Here is a 24,908-nt window from a genome sequence, read left to right on the forward strand (position 1 = left end):
ATGATGGCCAGTCTCTTCGCGAACGAAGAACCAGGGAAGGTCTTTCCACCTTCCAGCCTGCGCATTGGATTTTTTAGGTGAGGCACAGTGTGCGCGGAACTGAGCCCACCCTTTAATCCTGAGGTTCATCTGCCGGGGCCAAGCACGCTTGGACGGTGGCAGCGAGGTCCTCAGGACGTAGATGGATTGCCTTACGGGCTAACGAGCTCCATCTGCCCGGGGAGGGGCCCCGACCGGGAATCGAACCCAGGTCTCTGCAGTGACAGTGCAGTGAATTTTCCCCTGGACCACCGGGGGCTCCCGCTGTTAACTATGTATATGTATGCTATATATGCAAAAGCTCTTTCACATCTTTAGTGTAATGCTTTATCATAGTTTCTAAGAATAGCCAAACATAACACGTTATTTTTATTGTTATTTTGGCTAGGTTATTGCATGTACATATTTCCCCCTAATTGAATAATTAAAAAAAGAAAACCAAAACAAGAGAGTAGAGTTCATAGAAAGAAAAGCATGAAACTAACTATAGCAGTAGCTTGTATTAAAAATGTATAGCTCAAAAATACCTAGCATTAACTATAATGCAGGAGAAGGGGAGGAGTAGAACACAAGGGATCAGATGTTCATTGATATCTGTTACCTGCAATTTCAGGTAAATGTCTCATTATAATGGTTTTATTAAATTCCTCAAGTTCTGTTGTAGCCAGTTGAATACTTTGCTTCTCTTCCTTCTTCTTGCTCAGAACCTCACCTACTGAAGGTTGTAAACTTTTCTGCATTTTTAGACTATATTTCTTCAGGTTTATTTTGCTCCGTTTTATTCTTGTGCTAACACTGTTCTTTGAGCTTGATGCTTTAACTGATTGCTTTAACCCTATGATATATTTATGAAGAGCACTCATATAACCTACCCTCACCCTTCTGTTGACTGGACTCTCAATAGGTTTATGTTTCTCTCTACACTGTCTAGTTAACACTAACAAATTTTTTCTGTTTCACTTGTGATTTATCATTCTTGGACATGTCTGATCAGAAGACGGAATTCCAAATCAGATTTTATTAGTGCTCTGTGAAATAAAATTAATATTATATTTCTTGAAGATTAATTTGGTTTATCTTTCAAAACTGATATTTGGATAAATAAATTAGTCTTCCATTTCAAGACTGTGCTCTATCTGTTCCTTGAATGCTCAGAAGTATGAAGTTTATGCTGTTGTAAATATCCTATATATTTGACATAGTTGCAGCTATTTTAGAAAGTTTAACAAGCATAATTTTGCAAGTGTCACAGCGAGAATGATCTGATTCTGATCTTGTGTGCTCTGTCTGCATTCATTAAACATGCAACACTAGAGCCTTAAAAGAAGTTGTGCTTTATTTGGACTGGCATTCCCATGTAATCTGAAGGATGGTTACATTCAGTGTATCCCAGAATTTGTATCTGTTCTAGAAACTCTTGAAAAGAGTAAATTACCATTTCTTAGCCTTCCCTCCTTGTGTCCAGGCAGACCCAACAAGTCCACCCTATAGCACTAATTTTCACAAACTACTACAATACTTATTTAGGTCCTAAGTGTATTGTGGAGGACTAGAGGACAGTGCATTTAAAGCATTAAAAGCATAAGTTTATTAGAGCTATTTAATAAAGCCATCCACCAAAATTTTGGGTTCTTTCTCAGTTGCTCCTATGCTGCTATTGTTATAAAACATTTCTGGAATTAATATCTTAATAGTGAAATTATGCTCTCTGTTTGTTTCTGTGAAAGTATTCTATAGAGGAAATTAATTATTCTGAATGAGAAAAATGGGAGAACATTTAGCAGTGACATCAGAAAAATGTCTAAAAACAAACCAATACTGTAATACAGATTTCAGGTATCCTATGTAGGCCCTTCCTTAAGAATTTGCCTTTCTGATACAGTACTAAGAAGGATTTCCTTTTCCCAGGTACACAGTAAAGCATTAAAATGCTGCTATTATGCTGGCCACCAGACTGTAATTGTTATAATGCTTTAATATTTATGGTTTTCTTTTCAAATGCTAAATAATGGATTGCACATTTGAAACTTGCTATATTTATTTTAATGTTTGTTTGATACACACATAACATACCATCTGGCATCCCAGTCACATCTGGCTGCTGTTGTTGCATATTTACAACTATTCCAGCTTACAGGGAACTTTTGAAGTAAGTGTTGTGGAGATAACACTCTCAAATCCAGTCTGATTCCACCAATCTCTGTAACACTTTCTTCTTTTTAGGGTTTCACCTACTTTTCAATGTCTACAAATGCTTATGTTCAATCAGTTAGGCTGAGGCTTGCATTGGCTAGAAAAGGCAAAATACTTTCTGCTGCAAGGTTAAATAGGGGTCACTAAAATGTTGATTTCTTGGTCATTACAGTGTGTGTTACTTACCACACATCTTGCTTTGCCCTTGAGTTATTTCTATACTTACTTCTCCAACGTGTATATAGCTGTTGAAAACTGAATAGAAGCTTACATTTATGCAAAATATGGGCAGGTATTTCCAGCTGAAAACATATTAAATGCCTTACATTATGGGCTTAAGAAGTTCTGAATGTCCAGCATTATCAGTTCTCTTCCTCAGATAATTGCATTTAAGGTTTTTCTTCTTAAATTACATAACAGCTCTGTTTAAATAACTTGCTGGAAGATGGAAAACATGCAGTGAACAAGCCTTTGGTCAAAGCTTGCATTTTTAAGAAGTATTGGCATGACACATTTTAGACTGGTTTTCCTCATGATCAGCCTAAGGAAAAAAGATCAGCACATTAATCTCTTTGCTGCGTTCTTGGTGAAATAATCCTTGAAAAGTTAAAAATCCATCCCCTACAGCATTTACAAAAATTCTTCTAACCTATGTTCTTAGCATTTTAATGTAGGAATAATCATGGCTGTATAAAAACACCTGGGTTTCAACTTTTTCAAGACGTGTACTTTTTAAAGATAGGTTTTAGTGGGGATAACCTTTTTGTATCTGCTATAGTTACCCTACAGTTCTTAAAGCCCTTATTTTTCATTTTAATGCAATTTTTGTGTCATACATATAGAAGCCACTATTAACTAGGTAACGGGTCTCTTCATTTAGATGCAGGAGTTACACATGCAGTGAGAAAATTCAAGAGGGTATTACCAGGGGACTGAGCAAGAAACCTCTTCTTTGAATTTAAAACTGACACTTTGAATCACGTTGTGCAGATTAATTCCTGGCAGGGATTTTTTTTGTTTGATATTCCGTATGTAACTGACCCTTAATAGGTAAAAAGCTCCCCAGTCTCTTGTAATAATATTGAAAGATTGTCTGGGTTTTTGTTAGTTGTTATTAATCAAACTTGCATACCCTGTGGAAGTGTGGTCTATTGAATATAAAAATTGATATCTTTGCCAGAGCAAAGAATGCTCTGGCCTCAGTTAGTGAAAAATGGGAATTATCCTTGAAGGTGCTATTGTACACAATAAATGTTGTAGTTTTTAGAGAAATCTACAAGCAATTTTATACCTGAAGTTCAGTTAAAGTTAGGATTTTTTTTTTTTTTTTGCATAGAAATTAAGCTATGTCCCTTAAATTTTCTGCTATTTTTTTAAATAAATATAAACAAAGCCGGGAACAGTTTACTTTTGGTTTACATATGAATAAGTCTATTTTGAACAACCTGGTTAGGTGGGGATTTTTTCAACATTTTGATTTCCTTAGATTTCATAGTTGTCCATGAGGTTCTAGAGAGGAAGAGTACAAGCTGCATGTAGTGACATGCACCATCCTGTTGTGTAAGATTTGGAAGGCATTAACTTCAGGTGATCATTAGCTTGCCTCAGTGTCAGAAACAGCACATTTCAGATGGGACTAAAAGGTAGGTATATTCCATAGAAGCAGAATGCCTGTACTTCTCAGTACTATCTCAGAAGAATGCCATGTTTCCCAGTGCTTTTTTGACTACACTTGAAGGAATATTACCAAGTGTTGAATTACCCATTCAGTATGCACACTGCTCTGTATACTGTCTAGTCAGAATTGGCTATTTAGCTTTCTATTGCCCTTTTTAATTCACCTTGTATCATTTTATCTTTATGAAAGGTATTAGAATGAAATAGAAGTAATGAATTTATCTCCACAAGAAGTTATAAAATCAGTCAGTCTCTAATTTTTTTTTTTGTAGTTACCTGTGCAATTTTTCTAGACTAAATATTTATAAAAGTGAAGTGGAAAATGCACAGTATTTTGAAATATCATCCCATTTGCTTTCTCAAATATTAACCTGTTTGCATATATCTCAAATATTCTTAGCAAAATTGCTGGTTTTGGGCCTGCTAATGTTACCATTTCTGAACACTATTCTTGACTTTAAATATCAGAGACCATAACCCTTTTTGATCTCTCTATTTTCAGGCTCTTCAGTAGGAATTAGGCAGGGTGTATTTTAGTTTTCTTTCCTGTGGCCCTTCCCCCCCATCCTTCACCCCTCACTGCATTTGTGGGTTTTGAACTATTAAACTGCAGCTTTCACTAATGTCTGTCAGTTTTTTGAGTAAATTAAAGATTGCCTTTTATTTGTTATTACAGCAGATTGATGAGAATCATGCTCAATGACAAAAATATAAATATACAAAATTATGATAAAAATGCTAACATTTGCACCGCCACTTTTGAAAACCAACATTTTATTCCATTGCCATTTTGACTTCATTTCTTTCTGTCTCTGTCTTTGCTGCTAAGATGCTTATGTTAGCCCTAGTTTAAGGTGCAAAGGTTGTTGAGGTATTGAATCAATGTTTAATTGTAAGGAAACTGAGGAGGAACAAGGAACATCTTTACTGTTCTGGAGACGTATTAAGTCTGATTTTGCAGATTTAAAAACCAGAGATAGTGTCCAGTTCATTTACCCGGGATAGTACTGGCATATTAGTCCAAGACTCCTTCACATTCATGCAGTAAATCAGAACGAACATTCAGATTTAAGGTATTCTCTGCCACCAGAATTCTTAATATGAGATACACTTGAATCCTGCAGCACTTAAATCCCAAAAATCCTGACCTGTCTTGGTAATTCTAAAAGGTAAACAAAAATCTGGTAATCTTCTGAAGATATTTTCTTCATGCTGATATTGTGACCTTATTCATCACAGCCTACAAAAGATGGCTGTGGACAACATTTTGAAGGTATTTAGTTCTTAATCATAAGGTTTAAAACATTTACCTTCTTAAGGAAAACTGTTGAAAAACCAATGACATTTTTCTCTTTGTGTTTCATACTGGTTTGGGTACATGGGTATTTGTATCTACAGAAAAGAAGAAAAAAAACAGTGCCACTATCGTGTAAATCACCACTGGGCTGTCCTCCAGGTTTCTACTCCTAATTATCTTTGTATAATTTCTGCCTTTTGCTAGCAGTTAGTTTTGTAAAAAGAGAAGGTCAATAATTGCAGAGTAGATACTGCAGTTACTGGCTGACCTTTCAGAGACTCACAGTTTTTATTGCTTTGAGGTCTTACTGGCAGCATTGAGTTTCAGTAGAGTAAACCATTGCAACTTCTGTTGTTCCTACTATTATCATACAATTTGTATAGTAATAATGTAAACATGGTTTGTGGAAAAATATCATTTTGAGACCAGATGGGAACTGAGGGAGAATTTTGTGTTCATTTAAGAAAAACAGGTTGTAATCTTTGCCTGATAATCTTGCTTATTTCTTGGTGTTCAAATAAGAGCAAACTTTATTTAGTCTCATGTTTCCACAGTCAGGAAATTAAGTCACCAGTAAGAGCAAATCAAAGACAGGCCTCATGATTCTGTCACAGATAAATCTCTGTAAATAGACTTCTTAGTAAATGACCTAAAATATCCATTTGGAGTAGAAATCACCAAGTTCAAAATTTTTCCCCCTTTTATTTCTTCCACAAACCTCCCCACCCTCACTTCCAGCTTTAGGGCTAGTGTTTTGAAGATACTTTTACCTGGAGTTCTAATACATCCATTTGGCAATGAAATCTTACTTTCTTTTCTTGCTATTTAAAACCAAGCAGTTTAATTTTTACTAGTGCAGTCTCATGCACTTTTATACAGTTTCAATTGCGGATTTAGGTTCCTCCAAGTCAAAACGTAATCAAAGTATATGACTTGGGTTTTATGGAAGCTCTTTCAAAGTGTTTTGGTGAGCTTTGTCAAACAGATTACCACAGGCATTCCAACATGTTCTGAAAAGTTCACCCTTGTCCTTGAGGCTAAAAGGTAAAATAAATAAAAAAATAAAAAAAAACATGAGTTGTGGTTGTACATTTTTTTAAGCTTCTACTTTTCCCTTACCTTAGTTAATGCAGTTGAGGTTGGTGCCACACTAGGAGTTGCTGTACAAATATTGAAATCTCTCCTGTAATGAGTTTACATTGTAGAAAGTAATCATTTATGTATAAGCTAGTTTCTGTCTTTATCTCAACAATCCAAGAGCTTCAGCTCTCTAAACAGGTGAATTTGGAAATAACAGTAGGACTTTTTTCAGGAATTGTAATAACTATTCATGTTGCTGTAGTATCACTAATAAGTCTTTAAAAAAAACCCAGAAACAACTTTGATAGAAGAAATAACAACAACCTTCATTTATCAGGGAAAAAAATACATAACCTCTGAAAATTCAAATCAGCTTTGAGAATCTCAAATTTGTTGTGGAAAAGAGGACTTTTTTTTTTTAGTATGGTTTTTAAATAGTCATTTGGAATAGCAGTAGGTAATATTAAAACATTGGGATTTTTTATTTCTGTTGTCATGGAAGGTGGCAGTATTAGGTGAGGTATAGGATCTAGAACTAGGTTTTCTGTGTTTTCCACTTTGTGATTCTGTGAAAATCCTAGCTTCTTTTTTTGAGGACAGGGTATTTCTTGTATTTTTAGGGCTCAAGTCTTATCTTGCTTCTCAGCACTCTATAAGGTAAAATATGTTTCTGAATTTTTCTCTTAATGTAAAGAAACCATATCAGCAATTTATATACAGAAATATAATCTTTCTGGCAATGCAAAAAGCATTTAAGCTTTCCTCTTCCAAAGTTACTTTGCTTCTAGTTTGATACAAAGAGTAAGTGGAATCAGCACAAATTCTGACAATCAGAACTGTTATTTGGTCAAAGCTTGGAGGCAGCAAAATATTATTAAAAAGGAATGGCTATATTTTAAGTAGACATTTATTTGAAAACTGGAAGAAACATTTCCATGAACACTTATAACTTTCACTCTGTGTGGCTGTCTGTAAGTAAAGTAACACTGTGTAGCAAAATGCTGGATTTTGTTTGTTTTGCTAGACCTGTAGAATATTTTTTAGTGTGGAACTTAATTGTTTTATATCATCCTCATTTTCACTCATGTCTTAAAGAGCCATCTTTGTACTAGGAAGAGCCTGGAAAAAAGGCTTTTGAGAGACAGGTTGATGTTCCAGGGTTTGCAACTATGGTTGTTTATCTATTTCTTGTGATCAAAAAATTAAATCTTTTCCTATTTGCCAGTGGATTTTGACAGCTGCAAATGGATCTTTTATTTGTCAAATGGAATGGGTAAACAATTTTTGGCAAGTATACTGTTTGCTAGATATTCCTTTTATTTTATTGTGTGAGATATTTGTGTAGATAAATGATAAGATATAATGAATAAACAATAGAAAAATCACAGCTAACCCTGATGTCTGTTCATTCAGTGTGTACTTTTTTCTGTATATAGGCATGGGTATTCTTCTAAACATCAGTTACTAGTGGACAGTGAGTATAACGAAATGCTGTTAAAATATTAAAAAGGAAACAAAAAGCTGTGACAGCAAAATACTTATATCATGGAAGTGGGAATGTTGTAGGGAATGTGCCATTTTTCCAGTCATTGCTAAGTAGAGCTAAACCTTCAGCTCTCTTTCATAATTTATCAAGCAAAGATATGGATACGGGTCAGAAATCCAAACCAAAATTATTGATAGGATTTCTTTTCTTGATTTCCAATTATATATGGAGCTTTTAATGCTTCCCTCATGTATTCTGCATTGTAAGAAGAGAGAATGAGATGCCACCTTGTAGCATTATTGATTTTTTTTTTATTATTTTATTTTTATGAACTCAAATCTTAGCTAAGCCAGGATTGATCTAGGACAGTAAAAACTCATAGTTCTTGGCTTTCTGCCAGCAGCCATGTTAAAACACTTATGGGATTAATGATAAATTTCTTGTACGACAGTGCTTTTACATCTTGATTCACTAGACTGAGTGTAGGAAGTAAATGTCAATGGCAAATAACAAAGTGACTATTTCAAAGAGCTGCCACATGCCTTAACATTTTTACAAATTGTTATTGACTTGAAAGGCTGAGTCAGAGAAACTACTTTTACTGCTGATGTATAACATAGCTATGTGCAAAACCTTAAATCGTCTTTGTGTTCACACAAAGTTTCTTGTACTTACTGCTAAAGTCCATAGAGATTTTTTTTATGCAGTTATTCTGTTATGTACTTCATTACCTGTGAGTACCATGATCCTTTGGTGTTCTACAGACCTCACAAAGAATACAAGACTAAGCAGAATGTACAGGCTTGTATATTATAGTTTGGCTTCAACAATTGGTTTTTATGAACCCATTGACTAGAAAAACCTGTGAATATTTTTTTTCTTACATCGTTGCTGCTTTCAATGATTAAATGATGTGAAGAGAATGTATAAGGCATGACTTGCAAAATGAGGTTGTTCTTATTTTTTATAATTGCAGTATGTATTCAGCACAAGCAAATATACCTTTTCTTATGTCTAGTCCTGCTTAATGAGGATCACAGTGTCAAACTGTGTACTGTGTTTATTTTGACTCCAGAAATATAGATGGAAAGTTCATGCTGAGAGGTAACATTAACTTTATAAACTTTGGCTCCATCTCATTGATATGCAAGTTTGGTCTGCAGTTTTGGAACGGATGGTAAGGTTCTAATTAGTCTCTAGAGAGTTCATGTGGACAATAGATGACTCATTAGTCTATCAACTTTGAATGAAGTTAATTTGCTATTTCTTCTGTGCAATGTGGAAACTGAAATGGCATGTTATTTTGCCTTCCAGATGTTGCAACTGCCTGTCCAGATAAGAAGTCCATCTTAATGTATGTGACTTCCCTATTCCAAGTTCTGCCCCAGAAAGTCACCATGGAAGCCATCAGGGAGGTGGAGATGCTGCCACGACACTCAAGGGTCACTAGAGAAGAGCACATAGAAGTACATGAACAGCATTTTTCACAAGAAGTGAGTTTCACTTTTCTGCTTTCATCTTGCTGAAGTGGCTGTTTCCCTACCCACCCCATGAGTTTGATGTTACATGGCCAACGGAAGGCAAAAAACCCATGGGCTTACTCGACAAGGTCTCTTTACCCCAGGCAAATCAAGTGTACTTGTCTGCATGTACTTTAATGCTGATTTTTGTCTTGCACCAGGCTGTTTTGAAAGTAACTATTCAGCAAAAAAGTGCTTTGCGCATCTCTGGTGCAACACTGGGTGTTTTATTTGTGGTAGGGCACCTAAAGGAAGAACAAAGGAAACAGGGAGGCTTTAAATCTAAAAATAAACATGTGGAAATATTTGTATCTTTTTAGAGAATAGCAGTTGACATTTCTCCATATTCATGATAAATTTTTAATTTTTTTAACTTTTTTTTAGAAACTTGCATTTTAAGATAATTTCAGTTTACAGTTGACCTCTCAAAAAGCTCAGTTAATACTTGGAATTCATTTGTGATTGCCAGTGTCGCTTATGTTTTTGACTGAAATCATCAGTCTTTGCTGAAGCGTTTAGTGGATTTTAGGCCTAGTGTGCTTGCCTGAATTTAATCTGATGTATGTTAGTTTTGGAATGCTCACTCTCTTTTGGAGTACTGAGCAGATAAGTATTGGCTCTGTTTATTCAAGATGTGCAACAAGATACTTGCCTTTGCTTGCATTGAGTCCTGATAGTTTGTTGGTTTTGGTAAGGATGTCAGATTAAATGAGAGCTTTCCTTAATACTATCCCAATTTTGCCTCCTGAATACAAACATTGTCCTTGAAAAATAAGAGTGGTGATGACCTTCCTGCCTGTTTTTCTTCAGTTACTCTTAAAATCAATACTTCTATAATCCATGCTCCTACCCATGTGTCCATTCTGCCTCTAATTTATTTGTAGATCACAGTCAGTGTACCCCAGGGACCTTCGCCTTCTCCTAAACCGCGGTTCAAAAGTTACGCATATGCACAAGCTGTGTATGTCACATCCCCTGACCAAAAAAGGAGGCAGGTTCCTCCACAGGTCTGTCAATATTGTAATTTTTTAAAAAACCTGCTTTATTAAGCCTGTGCTTGGAGTGAAAGAGCTTGTGCATTTTGCTTACACCTTGATCTTGATGATCCGCTTTTTCCAGGATTTTTTTTTTCTGTCAAGTGGTTACTTTTTACTGTGTAGTTTTGCATGGCTGGCAATAGATGTTATGCTGATTATTAAGGTTGAATAACATTCAAACACTGCTGTTTTACAATAATAAACTGTTTCCTTTGCTGAGTTATTTTTCAGAATATTACATATATTGCCTTAAAAAAGTATTAGAGGAACAAATCAAACATAAGCTGTATTTGGCATCGAATTATTATATTTCTGGTTTAGTTATAAAAAAAACAAGAGCTGTTGGTTTTCTCTTTCTTTTCCTAACCCTTCTTATTGAAGAAAATAGGGAGTGATGGCATTTCTTAGAAGGTTACTGTAGTTGGGGAAAAAAAAGATAAAAGGAACATTAAATTTAATATTCTTTATATGACTTGTATTATTAGATTGCAACAATTGGTAATTTTTATCACCAAAGGCACCATGCCAGCATTCCAGGTAGGGGGTTAGGTTTTTGTTTTGGTTTGTTTGTTTGTTTTTTACTTTTTAGTAGCTGTGGTGGTTTAGTAAAAATTATATCAAGTAACCGTTATAGTGAGCATTTCAGTAGTTTAATTTTTATAACTTTCGACAAGTGTTGGAGCCAAGGTCATATTGTGTACTGCAATGTGCTTTCCTTTAATTACTTTGGGGAAAAAAGATCTGCATGTATTTGGCAACACAATTTGAGTTGGCTTCTGAATACTTAATTCTGTCTAGCTTCTAAAAAATTATTGCAAAATTATACTTCAATTCAACTATGTTTATGAATCTACACTTCAAGTGTCAGGTTTTTTATTGAATAATGACTTTCTTTAAATACTCCAGAACAGAAATCCTGTGTACATAAGCATGAACCTTGCTACATTATAATAGCATCGTGTTCTAGTGATGATTCATACAGCTTTTAAACAAGGTGTTTAAAACTGTTATAATTGGTTTTTTCTACCATAATATTAAAAATCTACCAATTTGGCAGAATCTGAAGACCTAACCAGAACTGGGCCCTATTGTGCTACAGCTATAACAGATATTAACAAATAAAGAGCAATCACTTACAAACCTATGGGGAAATCACCAGACACAATCTCATTTTAAAAAATATTAACTTTAATTGCAAATAATACTGATTAATATATTCAATTCCCAATCAGTGTTGTTCTTTTTTTTTTTGCCACTAGCCATGTATTTCTCAAAGAGCAGCCGTTGTTTACCTATTAAAACAAATTTAGAGTGCTGATAAGATAGTGATTGATAATTTTTCTCTAGATATCTGAAGCTGGCATATTATGTTAATGAAAATAAAATAAATATTATATTCTTTTTGTATTTAGGTAGCCTTTCAATTTTACATCAATTTTCTATTATGATTCTTGGATACCATTATAGATGCTGCAAATACCTACAAGATTTTCAGTAAAATCTACTTATTTAGGGGACTCAACAAAGAAATCAAAATGCAGTCAACTTTTTTTTTATTATTATTCTCAGATTTGTTGGAGTTTAGGCAACTGACTCTTACTCCCATCTAGTTATCACAGGAAAATAATCAGTAGATTTAGAGGACTGTCGTCTATCAGTTTCAATGGTGGGTGCTGTTGTGGAGAAGCAAGATTTTTGTTAAGTATGCTGGTATTCAGTTGAAATCATAGAATCATTTCTTCTCTTTAGATCTCTGCAAATTTTCAACTTACAGGAATTTAGTATTATAATTTCCCCAATATAATAACTGAAGATAGGTAGCAACAATCAACAAAAATTCTTTCACCAGCTTCTCTCCAGATTTTCTAACTGCTGAGATTAATCTTTAATGTCCTAGTGTTTAACTTGGTTATGTTTTTAAAATTCTGCATTTGGAAGAATGCTCCAATAGATTTTGTAGTTCAATCAGGAGCCAAGCAGAACTCAGAAGAAAAATAAATTACATAAGACCTCTTTTCAAAGATTTTTATCACTGTCTTGCATATTTGTCCAAACATGATATTTATGTCGTACATTTGCTGCATATGTAAACTATCAGGAATTGTAAAAGAGTTATGAACTATGATTCTCTGAGCTCCATATTGACCAGAAAGAATAACATTTCCTTTTACACCATCATCTGTCAAAAAGTCCTTTCCTGTCTTCTACTTTTGTCTATTATTTTATGTCACATTTTACTTCACCTTCCCATCTTTACTCTTCCTAGTAATTTCACAGCTTATGTGTCTTTAAATTCACCCTTTCTGAATTCTTATTCTATTTGTTACTCACACTTGCAAGTATACTTGCAGGACATAACATCTTAGTTGTGCAAATTGTGGCCAGACAAATTTTGCTTTGCTTAACTGTGACACGTCTCAGATTCAAAGGAAATCATTGTTCTGCCAACCTGTTCACTCAGTGCCTTCTTGCTGTTTGATTTGTGCTTCACTACTTCTGGTTGAAGCACTTAAAATTTTTCAAATGCCATTAGTAACATGAATAGCAGTTTTTCTGCTAAAAAAAAAAAAAATCAAGTTTTCGTCCTTTATCTTTTTTACTTAAAGAGTGCTCACCAACTCATGCAGATCTTGGTATAGGAATCTGCTTCTCAAATCTGCATCCTTGAATTCCCTGTGTTAACATTAATTAAGGCCCAACAGAAAATGTTTCTGTTGACAGGTTTCAGATGGCAGTTACTGTTTAGCAATTACAGAAGGCTTGCCTGACTTTCCAGCTCTGTGTTTTGTCTTGTGTGCATTCTCTGTATTAAGAGTGTCTGCCCGACTTCAATTAGAAGAAAAAAATCCTCAAGTTAACTTCCTGGGACATTTCAAAACCCTCATTTAAAATTAGCCTTTCACTTCTGTTTTATATTCATGAAAGCATTAGGTTTTGTTTTATTGATTCATCTCTCATTGAGCACCTGACCAAGAAGAGTGGTGGGTTTGCTTTCTATTTTGTTTTATCAGAGTAGTTCCTAATATTGATCCCAGGCAAAACTCTCATCTCACTGCTTCAGTTTTACTTGCTGTGTGCTACCTCCACAGGACATGAAGCATACAGCCTTAAATGGGTTCAAGAAAAAAAATAATACTGTAAAACCCTGAAGTACCTAGAAAAGAAAATTTTATGGTATAGAATCATAGAATCATTTCATTTGGAAAACAAATTTAAGAATGTTGAGTCCAACTTACCCTAATGTTGCCAAATGCACCACTAAACCATATGTCTAAGCCCCACATCTATAGGTCTTTTAAATTCCTTCAGGGATGGTGACTAAACTACTTCCCTGGGCAGACTGTTCCAGTGCTTGATAACCCTTTCAGTGACAAATTTTTTCCCCAGTATCTACTCTGAACCCCTGGCACAACACCCTTGAGACCATTTCCTCTTCTTCTATCACTTGTTACTTGGGAGAAGAGACCAACCGTCACCTCACTACAACCTCTCTTGAAGCAGCTGTAGAGAGCAATAAGGTCTCCCTTCAGCTTCCTTTTCTCCAGGTTAACCACCCCCCCCTCCCAGCTCCCTTCAGCTGCTTCTTCTCAGACTTGTGCTCCAGACCCTTCGCCAGCTCCACTGCCCTTCTCTGGACACACTCCAACATCTCAGTGTCTTTCTGGTAGTGAAGGGCCCAAAATTGAACACAGGATTTGATTTGTGGCCTCAGCAGTGCAGAGTACAGTCACTTCCTTGGTCCTGCTGGCCACAGTATTTCTGACACAAGCCAGAATACCCTTGGCCCTCTTGGCCACCTGGGCACATGGTTTGTTCCTGTTCAGCCAGCTGTCCACCAGCACCCCCAGGCCTTTTACTGCTCACAGTATCTCTCCAGTCCTGGAGACTTGCCTGGGGTTGTTGTGACCCAAGGGAAGAACTCGGCACTTTGCCTTGTTGAACCTCATACAGTTTGCCTTGACCCATCAATCCAGACTGTCCAGGTCTCTCTGCAGGGCCTTCCTACTCTCCAGCAGATCAACACTCCCACCCAACTTGGTGTTGCCTGCAAATTGAGTGAGGATACCCTTTATACCCTATTGGGAAAACAGTGCTGAAAATATAAGCAATGAAAAAATTGGGATGAACAAAGTCTATGTATATTTTGAGACTGGTACTTCAGTAAATAAGCTTTTGAAAAGTCAATCTAAAAGGTCAAATGTGAGTCTGGCTGCCTTAAATTATCTATTGTTCAAAATCAAGCCCATTCATCTCTATCATTGTAGATTTTTGTTCTTTTGACAGGAGTTATGTATTCTACATTGTGTCAAATGAAATACAGAGCTTGTGTGCAGAATTACTCTTAACATTTAAGCTGACAAGCTTCAGTATATTTGAACTGAAATAATTTGAGATGCACCAGTGGTAAGTGAGGACAGTGTTCACTGGCACATAATGATTTGATTTGGGAATTAAAGGCTTCACCTCAGACCTCAACCTTGTCATTAGTTTGTGGGGAATTCCTAATCCTCCAGTCATTATTCTTGTTTTACAGAAGTATTGTAATGCGTTTTTGCTTGTGTTCTCTGAGGTTTTTGATACGGACTTCTCGAAGTTGCTGTACAGGTCTTTCTGATGTTCATAACTATAGTAATTAACTTGGAAAGTCACTGAAAACTCATTATAAAATTAAACTGAATTTATTCACATAGCACAGGATCCTTCTGGCAGTCTTGCCCTTTAAATTTTGGGTTTTCTAGACCCTTAATTTGTCACATTTTTGGTCATCTGCCAGCAATTCAACTTCTTTTAAAATGCTGCAAGACCTCCTCTCTGAGACCTTCTAGGGTTCATCTGTGCCAAACACTTTAGTGGTACAGCATCATAGAACTGCTGTATTGCTTTCCTTTGAACTAAACTTTCTTTTACCTAGAGGCTGTGATCTGAATATGTCCTGGTTGCCTTATGGTAAAGTGCTCTTTGGAGAGGCATAAGTAGACAGCTCTCATAAAGTACAACCAGACAAAAGTTTAGTTTAACTTCTTGGTAATATTTCTAATGTAAGATATTAATCACAGAAAATATCCCATTGCCAGCATTGGGGGGATTTATGGGGTAATTTAAAGTAGAAGTAAGGAAACTTCAGAAATACAGAATTATCTGCGCACTGAACACAAGATCATGAAGGATATAATTTGGACAACAAGTATAATTCCATCTGTTAGCCTAGGTGTTCTCATTTAAATAGAAACTTACTCCATTTAGAAAGCTAGAAACTGTTTCTGTAGAGCTAAGTAAAATCCCTAAGATTCAGACTAACCAGAAGAAAATAGCAAAAACTGTTACCAGAGGACAGAACAAGGAAATGTAGAAGTGGAAAAATGAAGCTAAGTGCAAATCTTCTGAGTTTCTTAGGGAGCTCCCCTGAATGCCATGTCTTCAAGGAGCAGTTTACAGAATGATGATGCAAACAGTTTCAAGCGTATTTCATATTTTCAATAACAGTCTGGCAAATTGATGACTTCTTCTCCCAGCCTGGAGGGTTGTCAAGACACCAGTTGTTTCCTGTCACTGCTTTGTGTATAGACTCCAGCAGCAGTTCTAACTAAGTTTTGTGGGATTTTTTTATTGGAATGTATACTGTAGACTCTTTTTCAAGAGCTTCTGTTGTCAAAAATGTTAGTAGTCTCATGGGTTAGTGATTACCCATAATGAATCTGGATTCTGATACTTAGGAACTCATCAGGATAAGAGCTTTTAATCCCCTTGTTTATCCACACATGCACTCATTTGGTTCCCCCCATAGCTAAGCCCTTGAGGCCTCATCTTTCCCCCCTCCACTTACCCAAGCCGAGGTTGCTCCTGGTCCAGGTAGGTCAGGCAGGAAGTTGTATCAGCTTAAGCTGTGTCACTGCCTGCATTTACAGATGCTGGACATCCCTGGCCAAGATCCCTAGGCATCCCCTGCTGCTTGTCTCCACATCTCACTCTATTGAGTGGCAGCAGGTCATGAAGAAATGCTATGGAACTGCCTCAGGAGAAGTTCAGATTAGACATTTAAAACAAATTCCTCACTGAGAGGATGATCAGTGAGTGAAACAGGTTCCCCAGTGGAGTGGCATAGTACCAAGCCTGTAAGAGTTCGAGGAGAGTCTGGAATTTGCTCTTAGGCATGAGTTAGTTTTAGGTAGTCCTGTGAGGGTCAGGGAGATGGGCTCAATGACCCCTTCCAATTGAATGTATTTTATGATTCTCTGATCTACAGGATCTCCTCTCACTTTCAGGATCTTTCTTCTAGGCAGCATCTTTTCAATCTTATTTCCAAATCCTATTCTCTTTCCTGGCAGGGATTCTTCTTTTCAGGATGTCTCTTTTCATCAGTAGGTCTTCTTTTCATAGCCATGTTTTCCCAGCCTAAACAGTCTAGGGGCAGAAGCACAACTCATGATCAACCTCATAATTAGTGCTTCTGTCTTACACCTCTTCAATACTGGGAGGATTCAGAGCATGCTCCTTTTGTCCAGACCGTTTGTTTGCAAAACTTACCAAGTCCCAATGGCTTGTAGGGGCAAGTAGGAGAAATCAGTCCTGGAGCTCAGAAGTGAAATTTATCTGTTCCTTGTATGTTTGCCTGTTCACAATCACTAATGAAGTGGGGTTTTTTTCCATCTCCAATAGGTAATGACAAGTCTTTAGTTTGACATAAAAAGCAGTTACTTACTGGCCCTTCCATCCCTATTTAACTTTCCCTGTTAATTGACCTTATAAAAACACATATGAGAGAATTTTTTATTTTTTATGTGAGACTTTCTCAACTAAAATTTCTTACTTAAGATAGATATAAGTTTGTTTAAACGAAGGAACGCTAGAAATGCAATGTGATGCATCCTATATGAATTATTAGTGTTAGTTGCTGACTGATAAGGCAGGGTAATATGTTATTCAGAAAGTAAAAATTCCTCAATAAAATATATCTTTATATGCTGTGTATTCAAATTGAATTTAATAACTCTGAATAAATTAATAATGTAATAATCACAAGTGTACCTACAGGTGGTTGGAAATATCTAAGAACAAACCCATTTTTTAGTAGATGAACTTGATTTGCATTACTTTTAAAGTGGAGAGGGCTTTGTTGTTTTTTTTTTTCTTATTTATTTTTGACTATTAGAAACATGGAAATGTTATACCAGTCATTTCCTGATTACATTATTGGTGAATGTATTTTTGAACAGAGAACTGTACGTACTTTCAATAACACGTTTTTGCCTTGATTATTTTTTACCTGTAGTTTATTTTTAGGTGCTTTTAACTAGCTTCAGTATTATTTTAAGTTACATCTGTATTTTTTTTGAAAAGCACACTGGTAAGAGATTCATAATTTCATAGCTGAGCTGTGATATAACTGTTTCTTTTTTTGTAAAGTCTGTTATACAAGTTCTAACCTGTGATATAAGTCTTCTACTGCCAAATTCAACACCTTGTTGATGTGTGTGTTCTCACTCACATTAACAAGGTGTTGACATTTGCCTTTAAAAAAAAATTGAATTTTGAAGTTTCAAGTGTTTTTGCTTCTCTTGTTTTGAAAATAACCCCCTTTTTCTATGGTTTTTAAATAACTATCAAGGAATAAAATAAGATATAAAGGACACATAACATTTAAAAGTGTTCTTTTAAGTTGTTTTATGTCATTGAGTCTTTTGAACATACCTTATGTGTATGGTATCTTAAAAATGGAACTAGATACAGTAAATAAGGAGATACATTCATTTACTGAAAACAAGCTTTTTTACATCCATCATATGCTAATTAATAGATTTAATCCCTCTTCTAACCTCTAGAGATGTAGAATTGCTTGTACCAGCAGTGGATTTGATGCAAGGAAAAACTAGATGAAATGTAGGAGACAATGTTAATGAAATTCCTTACTGGTAGACTGATTAGTGTTCCTTTTTTTCCTAATTTCAGGACTGAAATGGAAGAAATTTGAGGGTACAATTTGAACTCATTATACATTCCTATTTCAAACCCTTAAGAAAGACCTTTCAGTTTATGCACACATGAAAAGTGAATTTAGTCTGAGACTGAGAAAGCAAGCAATTCATTCTTTGCACTCTTCCATTACACCCAGTAAAACCTTTGAAATACGGAAGAAATGACGACTGAACTCATATCTTTGGAAAACCTCTCAAATCAATGGAACAATTTACCACACAAATGCAATTCAAAGCATTTGTCCAGAGATAAAATTATAACATAATTCTAAACAGCAGTATTATTAGATTTTTACTCATCTATGTATATCAGGTGAACTTTTCAATAATATGATGCAGTTTTACTTCATAGTTTTAGATAACATTATTTTAAAACTTAGTAAAAATTTTTCTTATTAATTCATCTGGATTTGATATTAATAAAATTTTTAAAAAAACCCAGCAAATATAAGATTTTCTGCTTCATATGTTAATCTGACCATATTTTTGTGTGCAGATGGGATCTAGCAATAATACCAGGAAAAAACAAACAAAACAAACAAACAAAAATCCTAGCCTAAAGAAGTACTGAAATGGTGATGTAGCAGAACACATTTTGTTTGTGTGCTCAGGAATAGGAGAGAAACTTTGCTCTAGAGCCTTCTCTTTCTCGAGACCTTCACTGGCCCACATCACCAAAAGAAGCTTCCTTGACCTCAAGTAGCTTCATCTCAACTTTCTCTGTCTGATTTTCTGTGGAGTGTCAGAAGATACATTCATTTTAACATATAACAGCTTTTTTTTTAAGATTACCTAAGGTGTTAAGCATAAAGGAATATGATGAAAACAATAAGTATTGCATTTTTCTAGTTAACATTACTTCTGGTGAGGTTGATTGCTCTACTTTGTATAATTCAACCAAATTTTCTGTCTTGCTTTACACCATCCCGTGGTTGAATTTTTTTCTGGCTAAAGTAACTCTGAAGGGTGCTTTTAATTATGATAGCTTAAAAAATGGGTGCAGGATATGCATTGTGCCCTTGAAATACCTGTAGCTGTAATATTGAGGAAAGAGCTTCACGTTTAGCTCTATTAGAAAACATTAAGGCTTCTGTGGAAAAAAACCTTTGTGCCCTCAGTTGCATATAATACTCTTCATAGTAAAATTTAAAATATTTTTGGTGTATGACAAATAGTCCTGTGTCAAAAATGCAAAAGTTGGACTTTGAGAAGTGAATAAACAGTTAATTGCTCGCTCCAGTGGAGTCAGTGGGAGGTTCTGTTTCATGAGTGTTCTTTTGCCCCAGTGATTACACTGTGGGAAAGTGGATAATCATTTTTTTTCCTCCTGTATTTGAGTTGATCTTTGCAGGATCAAACTAGAGTTGTAGGTCTGTAGGAAGTGCCATGAATGGTTTGTTAGCTCAGATTTGTACAGCAGGCAGGTCTGCATGTTTACCTGGAGTAATGACCTTTGAAAAGGCCGCATTGCTTATCCCTACTGATCATGAAAGTCCTGGTTTCTTTCTTCCCCCATTGATTTTGATGCAATAGAAACTGTGCATTGCAATGTGTGTGTAGATGACTCTCCCTCTAAGATACTGCTACATGTACTTTGTGGTTTTGGTGTGCATGTACAGACTACAGATACAAGTGTACAGAAGAAAGTCTTCATAGATTTTCCATGTTCATTTCATGCAGCAAAGGCTTCTGTCTCTATGTATAATGGTATTAAGGAATTTTACTTTATGGGTTTCTGAGATTTACAAGTATTCTAATATTATTGTTAATATTTTAATATTTAATATTAATATTTATCTAACATTATTAACACAAGTGTTAATCACTTGTTAATCACAGCCTGTGGTGATCAGTGAGCTAAGGGAAGAAGTAGGAAGGAATAATACCTTTTAAACAACGTTTGGAGTGGAAGGTAACCAATGGTTTCTCAGATGTTCAAACTTTCTGCAGAAATATTAGTCCTGAGAGCATAGTAAAACAGTAAAAGTAAGAACTTCAAAGTAAGAACTTCAAAACCAGAAAAAATTGTATGGAACAATAAAGTGTTTGGACAGAAAGCTTTTTTTTTTTTTTAGAACTTATTTTAACTGTAGTAAAGAAATAATAGATATGTATTTGATGAAATAAATAATTCTTAAAAATTAAAAAGGAAATTTTAGTTACTGCATACCGATATCATTACAGAAACAGTAGTTTAAATAAACTCTGGATAATGTAGTGAGACATCAAACTTGAAAAAAAAGACAAATATTTTAAAAGGGTACGAAATGGAATTTTGCTAAAAAATCAAAGCTATTAATAGAATACAGTAGCAGTCTCTTATGGAATTACTTTTGCTAAGTGTTTTTGCAAGTTCTTTGGAAAATATATTTAAATAATTTTTTTTTACTTCCCAGGCACAAATAAGAAAGAAAATACTTTACTTTGTGTGTCGTTGTTCAAGAGACTAGTTTAACTTTAAAGCATGGCTCCCACTAATACATATAGCACTGGCATGTGTGTTTAGAGAAAATCAAGGTGAAAATATGATATCCAAGTTTTTTGTTTGATATTTTATAGGCAGTCTTCCAGATTTGTATTTTTCTACCGTCTGTATTTCTAATACAATCTTTCAGCTTTGTTTATCTTTTTAGTATTTAGCACCCTACATAATGTAACAATATTTGCACCTTCTACCAAAAGTGCTTTTTAATCTTCATTTGAGAAAAATGACAGTTGACTTATGGAACTGTTGGTCCAGTAGGTTGCTTGTGTTCAGCTTCTGAATTGCCAGTTCTTACATAGTAAGGCTAATATTTCTTCACTAGAAGTATGTAAAACATTTTCCTAACTTTCTTTTTGAGACAAGGTCTTCTGTCTATTAATTTGAAATATTTTTTTTCTTGTACTTTGTTCAATGGAGAACACATTCAAGTTTCAGTTTTATCAGGTTTTTTTGCACAAATAACCCAAATCTAATATTGATTTTCCTTCCTTTTATATTCTGATACTTTCCTTCTGGAGTATTAACAAAGGAATTTTAAAAGTAATATTATTGTCTGTCAGAAACAAACAAAAAACATAAACCAGAAAAAGGAGAAGGGGGGAAAAGCAAGATAGTTAGAGAGAGCAGAGATAAGAAGCTCTAAAGATTTCTGTAAAAAATAAGAAAAAGCATCATGCAAACACTGATTGTGTCAGGGGTATCACATACAGAGAGCAGCAGCTTCAGACACAGAGACTGTCAGTGAGACAAGGGGAGGATGAGACGAAAAATAAATTGACGTTCTGTTATGGGATTAATAGAGGTTTCCTGTGTGCATCCTGTGCTGCTTTGCCATTTGTGTGAGGTTTTTTCTGTTCAGCATAGCCTGTTTCATGCACTTAACAAGTGAGCTTCATTTTTGTAGGTGTTATGAATATAAAAAGAGAATAACACTTTTGTGATTCATTTTGATTTTTACTTTTTATATTGACTAAGGGAAAGAGCTTGGGGATTTTTTTCCTTTTGCATTTTGGGGGAAATGCAATGTTCCTGTAATCAGGATTGGTTTTGTAATTCCTGATTGTTGAATTTGAATTTGAAAGTAGCATCAAAAAATAGAGGTTCTAGAACATTGTGTTCATTCTGAAAGATATTGGAATGTGATAACAATAAATGACTACATGGTTGCATAGGTTTTCCCTATGAATTCCCACATGAATTACACTGCAAAATTAGTAAGAAATTAATTCCACAGCACAGTATGTGTTGTATGGTACTCCAGCCCCTCTATGTCATCAGCATTGTTCAGTAGGATAACCTTTTTAAAAATGTTCTCTAGTCTGCTTATAATTAACCATTTCTTATCAGAACAAATTCAGTTTCTCTCCACTGTCTGTGTTCTTAAAAATTCACTACGTTATTTCTCTGACTTCATTTATTTCTATTCACATTCTTAATCACAGTGCTCTTGTATCTTCTCTGTGTCACCAAGTAAATACTTTATCTGTTATGCCATGCCATGTTTTACTGCTTCTAGTGTTTTCCTGTCTATCTTGTCTCTTTTAAATTCAGTCTCAAAGTCACTCTCTGCTGCACTAATGGCTTTTAACTAAGTTTTAAAAAGTCATTCATGTAATTTTCCCAGTTTTAACTTCGCCTTTCACTTCTTCTTTCACTGTTTAGCCTTTTTTTCTGGCTCTTTTTTCCCTTTCTGTGAATGGCTACAGCAATGGATATGCAATTTAATAGCTGCAGTTTATAACCATGTGTTATATTTTAGAAAATATGGGTATATGTCTATATGATACAAGGAAGGATAATATCACTTGGTAGAATTAGATCTGCACCTGTAATTCTTTTCTGCCACATAAGCAGCGTCAGGCAAAAATATCTGATAAAATATTTACAGATTCTTTTTCAACATTCTGATACTCATTTGAAGAGATAAAATAGTTCTAGGAGAATGTACTATGGATAAATAAATAAACCTAAACAGTCTCCAACTCCAGAAGTAAGAAATTTCTTTTTTTACTAAATCTCAGCTGGAAAGGGGAAAAGAGAAAGGTGAAAAACAACTACTGAGAAAGAAAGAGTAATGATAGGGAAGAATATGGCTACAAAACAGTACATATAAAATGTATTTTTTTAACTGGCAATTTTAGAATTACCACTGTCTGTTAAGAATTTAGGAGCTACAGAGTTCCACATTAGTTGTGTATTGTCTCTGTAATGAGAATTTAGAAACTTGTATGTCAGTGTTCTTTAAGTATGTTTTCATAGGTACCTCATTATTAATTGTACCTGAGTACATCTGTGTATTCTCACTTAGCCTCCACTAAATTGAGGCTCAGAAATTTCCTGAGCTGGAAACGCCATCTTTATGTTTTAAAGTCCTCACTGGATTTTCATGCTATTCTCCCATTAAGTTGTTCTCTGTAAACATTCAGGACAGTTTTCTATATAGTTTTCAGTGTGTCCAGTGTTTTCAGTCTGTTCAGAGCTCTTGGTGGTTCCTGCTCTTATTATCATTTGGAAATATTTTAATATTTTCTGTATTACTATCCAATTTAGAAACCTGAGGCTCTGCAATCAGAAGAGTAAGAAAACCCTATTGTGAGATGACTGGTTATCATTTTGACTGATTCTCAGCTTTTGATTTATTATTCAGAGCATGTAGCTTCAAGCAAGGTAGTCATGAATTTGAAAAGAAAGAAAAAAACATTAAAGCACTTGAACATCTTCTGCAACAGCCTTTTGGTTACTTTTTAATTTTAAATTGGAAATATATTCAATGTAGTGGCTTCCATTGAAGAAGGAGAGCCTCTTTAATAGAAGCTAAAATACATTTTGGAAATGTTTAAATATAATATGTATAAATCACATAAAAGCCATGAACAGGATATTCAGCCTATTCAAGCAAATTTCACTATTAAAGATTTTAGATGACTTTGCAAAATCATTTTTTAATAATTCCTTCTAACTCTAATAGCACATCACGTTGAATACTCTGAAATCTGGTCCTCAACCTCGGCTTCACAGAAACTGATTGGAGTGTCCACTAATTGGCTCTTGTCCCAGAGTCTTTATTTCTCAAAGGAAAAATTTATACTGTAGATATATCTCATTATAGTTAATTGCTCTTGCTGTTGATGCTTTGGAAGGCATTTTGATATTGTATTGTGTGGAATATATAAAAAAAGTTTTGGAGTTAAATATTGTTATTGAGAAGGCTGGAGGGTCATTTGTGCTATGGGATAACAAGATTTTGCTGACAGCAGTAGCAGAAGAAAGAGAATTAAAAAAAAAAAAAAAAGGAAAATAAAAGAAAAAAAGAGAGAGCAACAACTAAACAGGATGCTGAAAAGAGAAGGCTACTTTTTCTTCCAGAATGATGGAACCATATATACACATTTTCATATTTTTTTTAACTATAAGATTGTAGAATTCACAGTCAAGTACATATGAAAATGAAAAAATCCTTGATTTTTGGGGGAGAGGTTTTTACTCTTGGCCAGCATTTCTGTAGTTTTAACCTTGAAATCTCTGTTCGTATTTTAGCAGGATACCCTTTGATGTTTGTTTCTTGATTTGTCTGTCACCAGAGAGAAAGGGAATACAGTCTATATTTTTATCTCAATCTCCTGTATAACATGCTAAAGAAATAGTTTAGTATGTTTTTGCATAATCCTTTTGCATTTCTCTTGGCTAAGACATAATTCAACAGTCTCTATTAATTTTTTTCTCTTCATACACCTAATAGTTTCTGCTCATGAAGATTTTTAGAATACAGGTTAGAACAGAAAATTTCATAGAATGTTTTGGGTAAGAAGGGATGTTAAAGACCTTTAAAATGTCTTCAGAGCAGTCTACTTCAAAATGGATGTTACTTAAGCCTTATTATATTTAAAATTTGCATTTTAAAAGGCTAAAATTAAATCAATTTGACCATTATCTATCCCATCTTGAGTATTTTTCGTGCTACTGAAATTGTGATCACGATTCAGATTTTGAGGTAGTCTGATCATGAGAGGCTGAAATTAACTTTTCCATTTTTTTCTGTATGTGACAGTATAAAGCATAATGGACATTTCTCAGATAAACTGAATCTGCTGACCTGGAGTTACTTTGTAGATAGCCCTATT

General features: G+C 34.8%; 1 protein-coding gene across 10 annotated transcripts in view; it reads left to right on the plus strand.

The window, feature by feature from the left end:
• Window positions 1-24,908, plus strand: part of DMD (dystrophin) — a 996,724-nt gene that overhangs the window by 254,569 nt on the left and 717,247 nt on the right. For 9 of the 10 annotated variants that reach the window (XM_027888128.1, XM_027888040.1, XM_027888196.1 and 6 more), the window contains one exon: window positions 9,087-9,265. In XM_027888128.1, coding sequence (XP_027743929.1) covers window positions 9,087-9,265 — 179 coding nt within the window. Of the gene's footprint in view, window positions 1-9,086; window positions 9,266-10,176; window positions 10,300-24,908 lie in introns of all 10 variants that reach the window. The other variant, XM_027889056.1, reaches the window with a different exon arrangement.

This window comes from Empidonax traillii, unplaced genomic scaffold, assembly GCF_003031625.1.
Source record: "Empidonax traillii isolate 1590-97213 ecotype Southwest subspecies unplaced genomic scaffold, ASM303162v1 scaffold1:size7828297, whole genome shotgun sequence".
Lineage (NCBI taxonomy): Eukaryota > Metazoa > Chordata > Aves > Passeriformes > Tyrannidae > Empidonax > Empidonax traillii.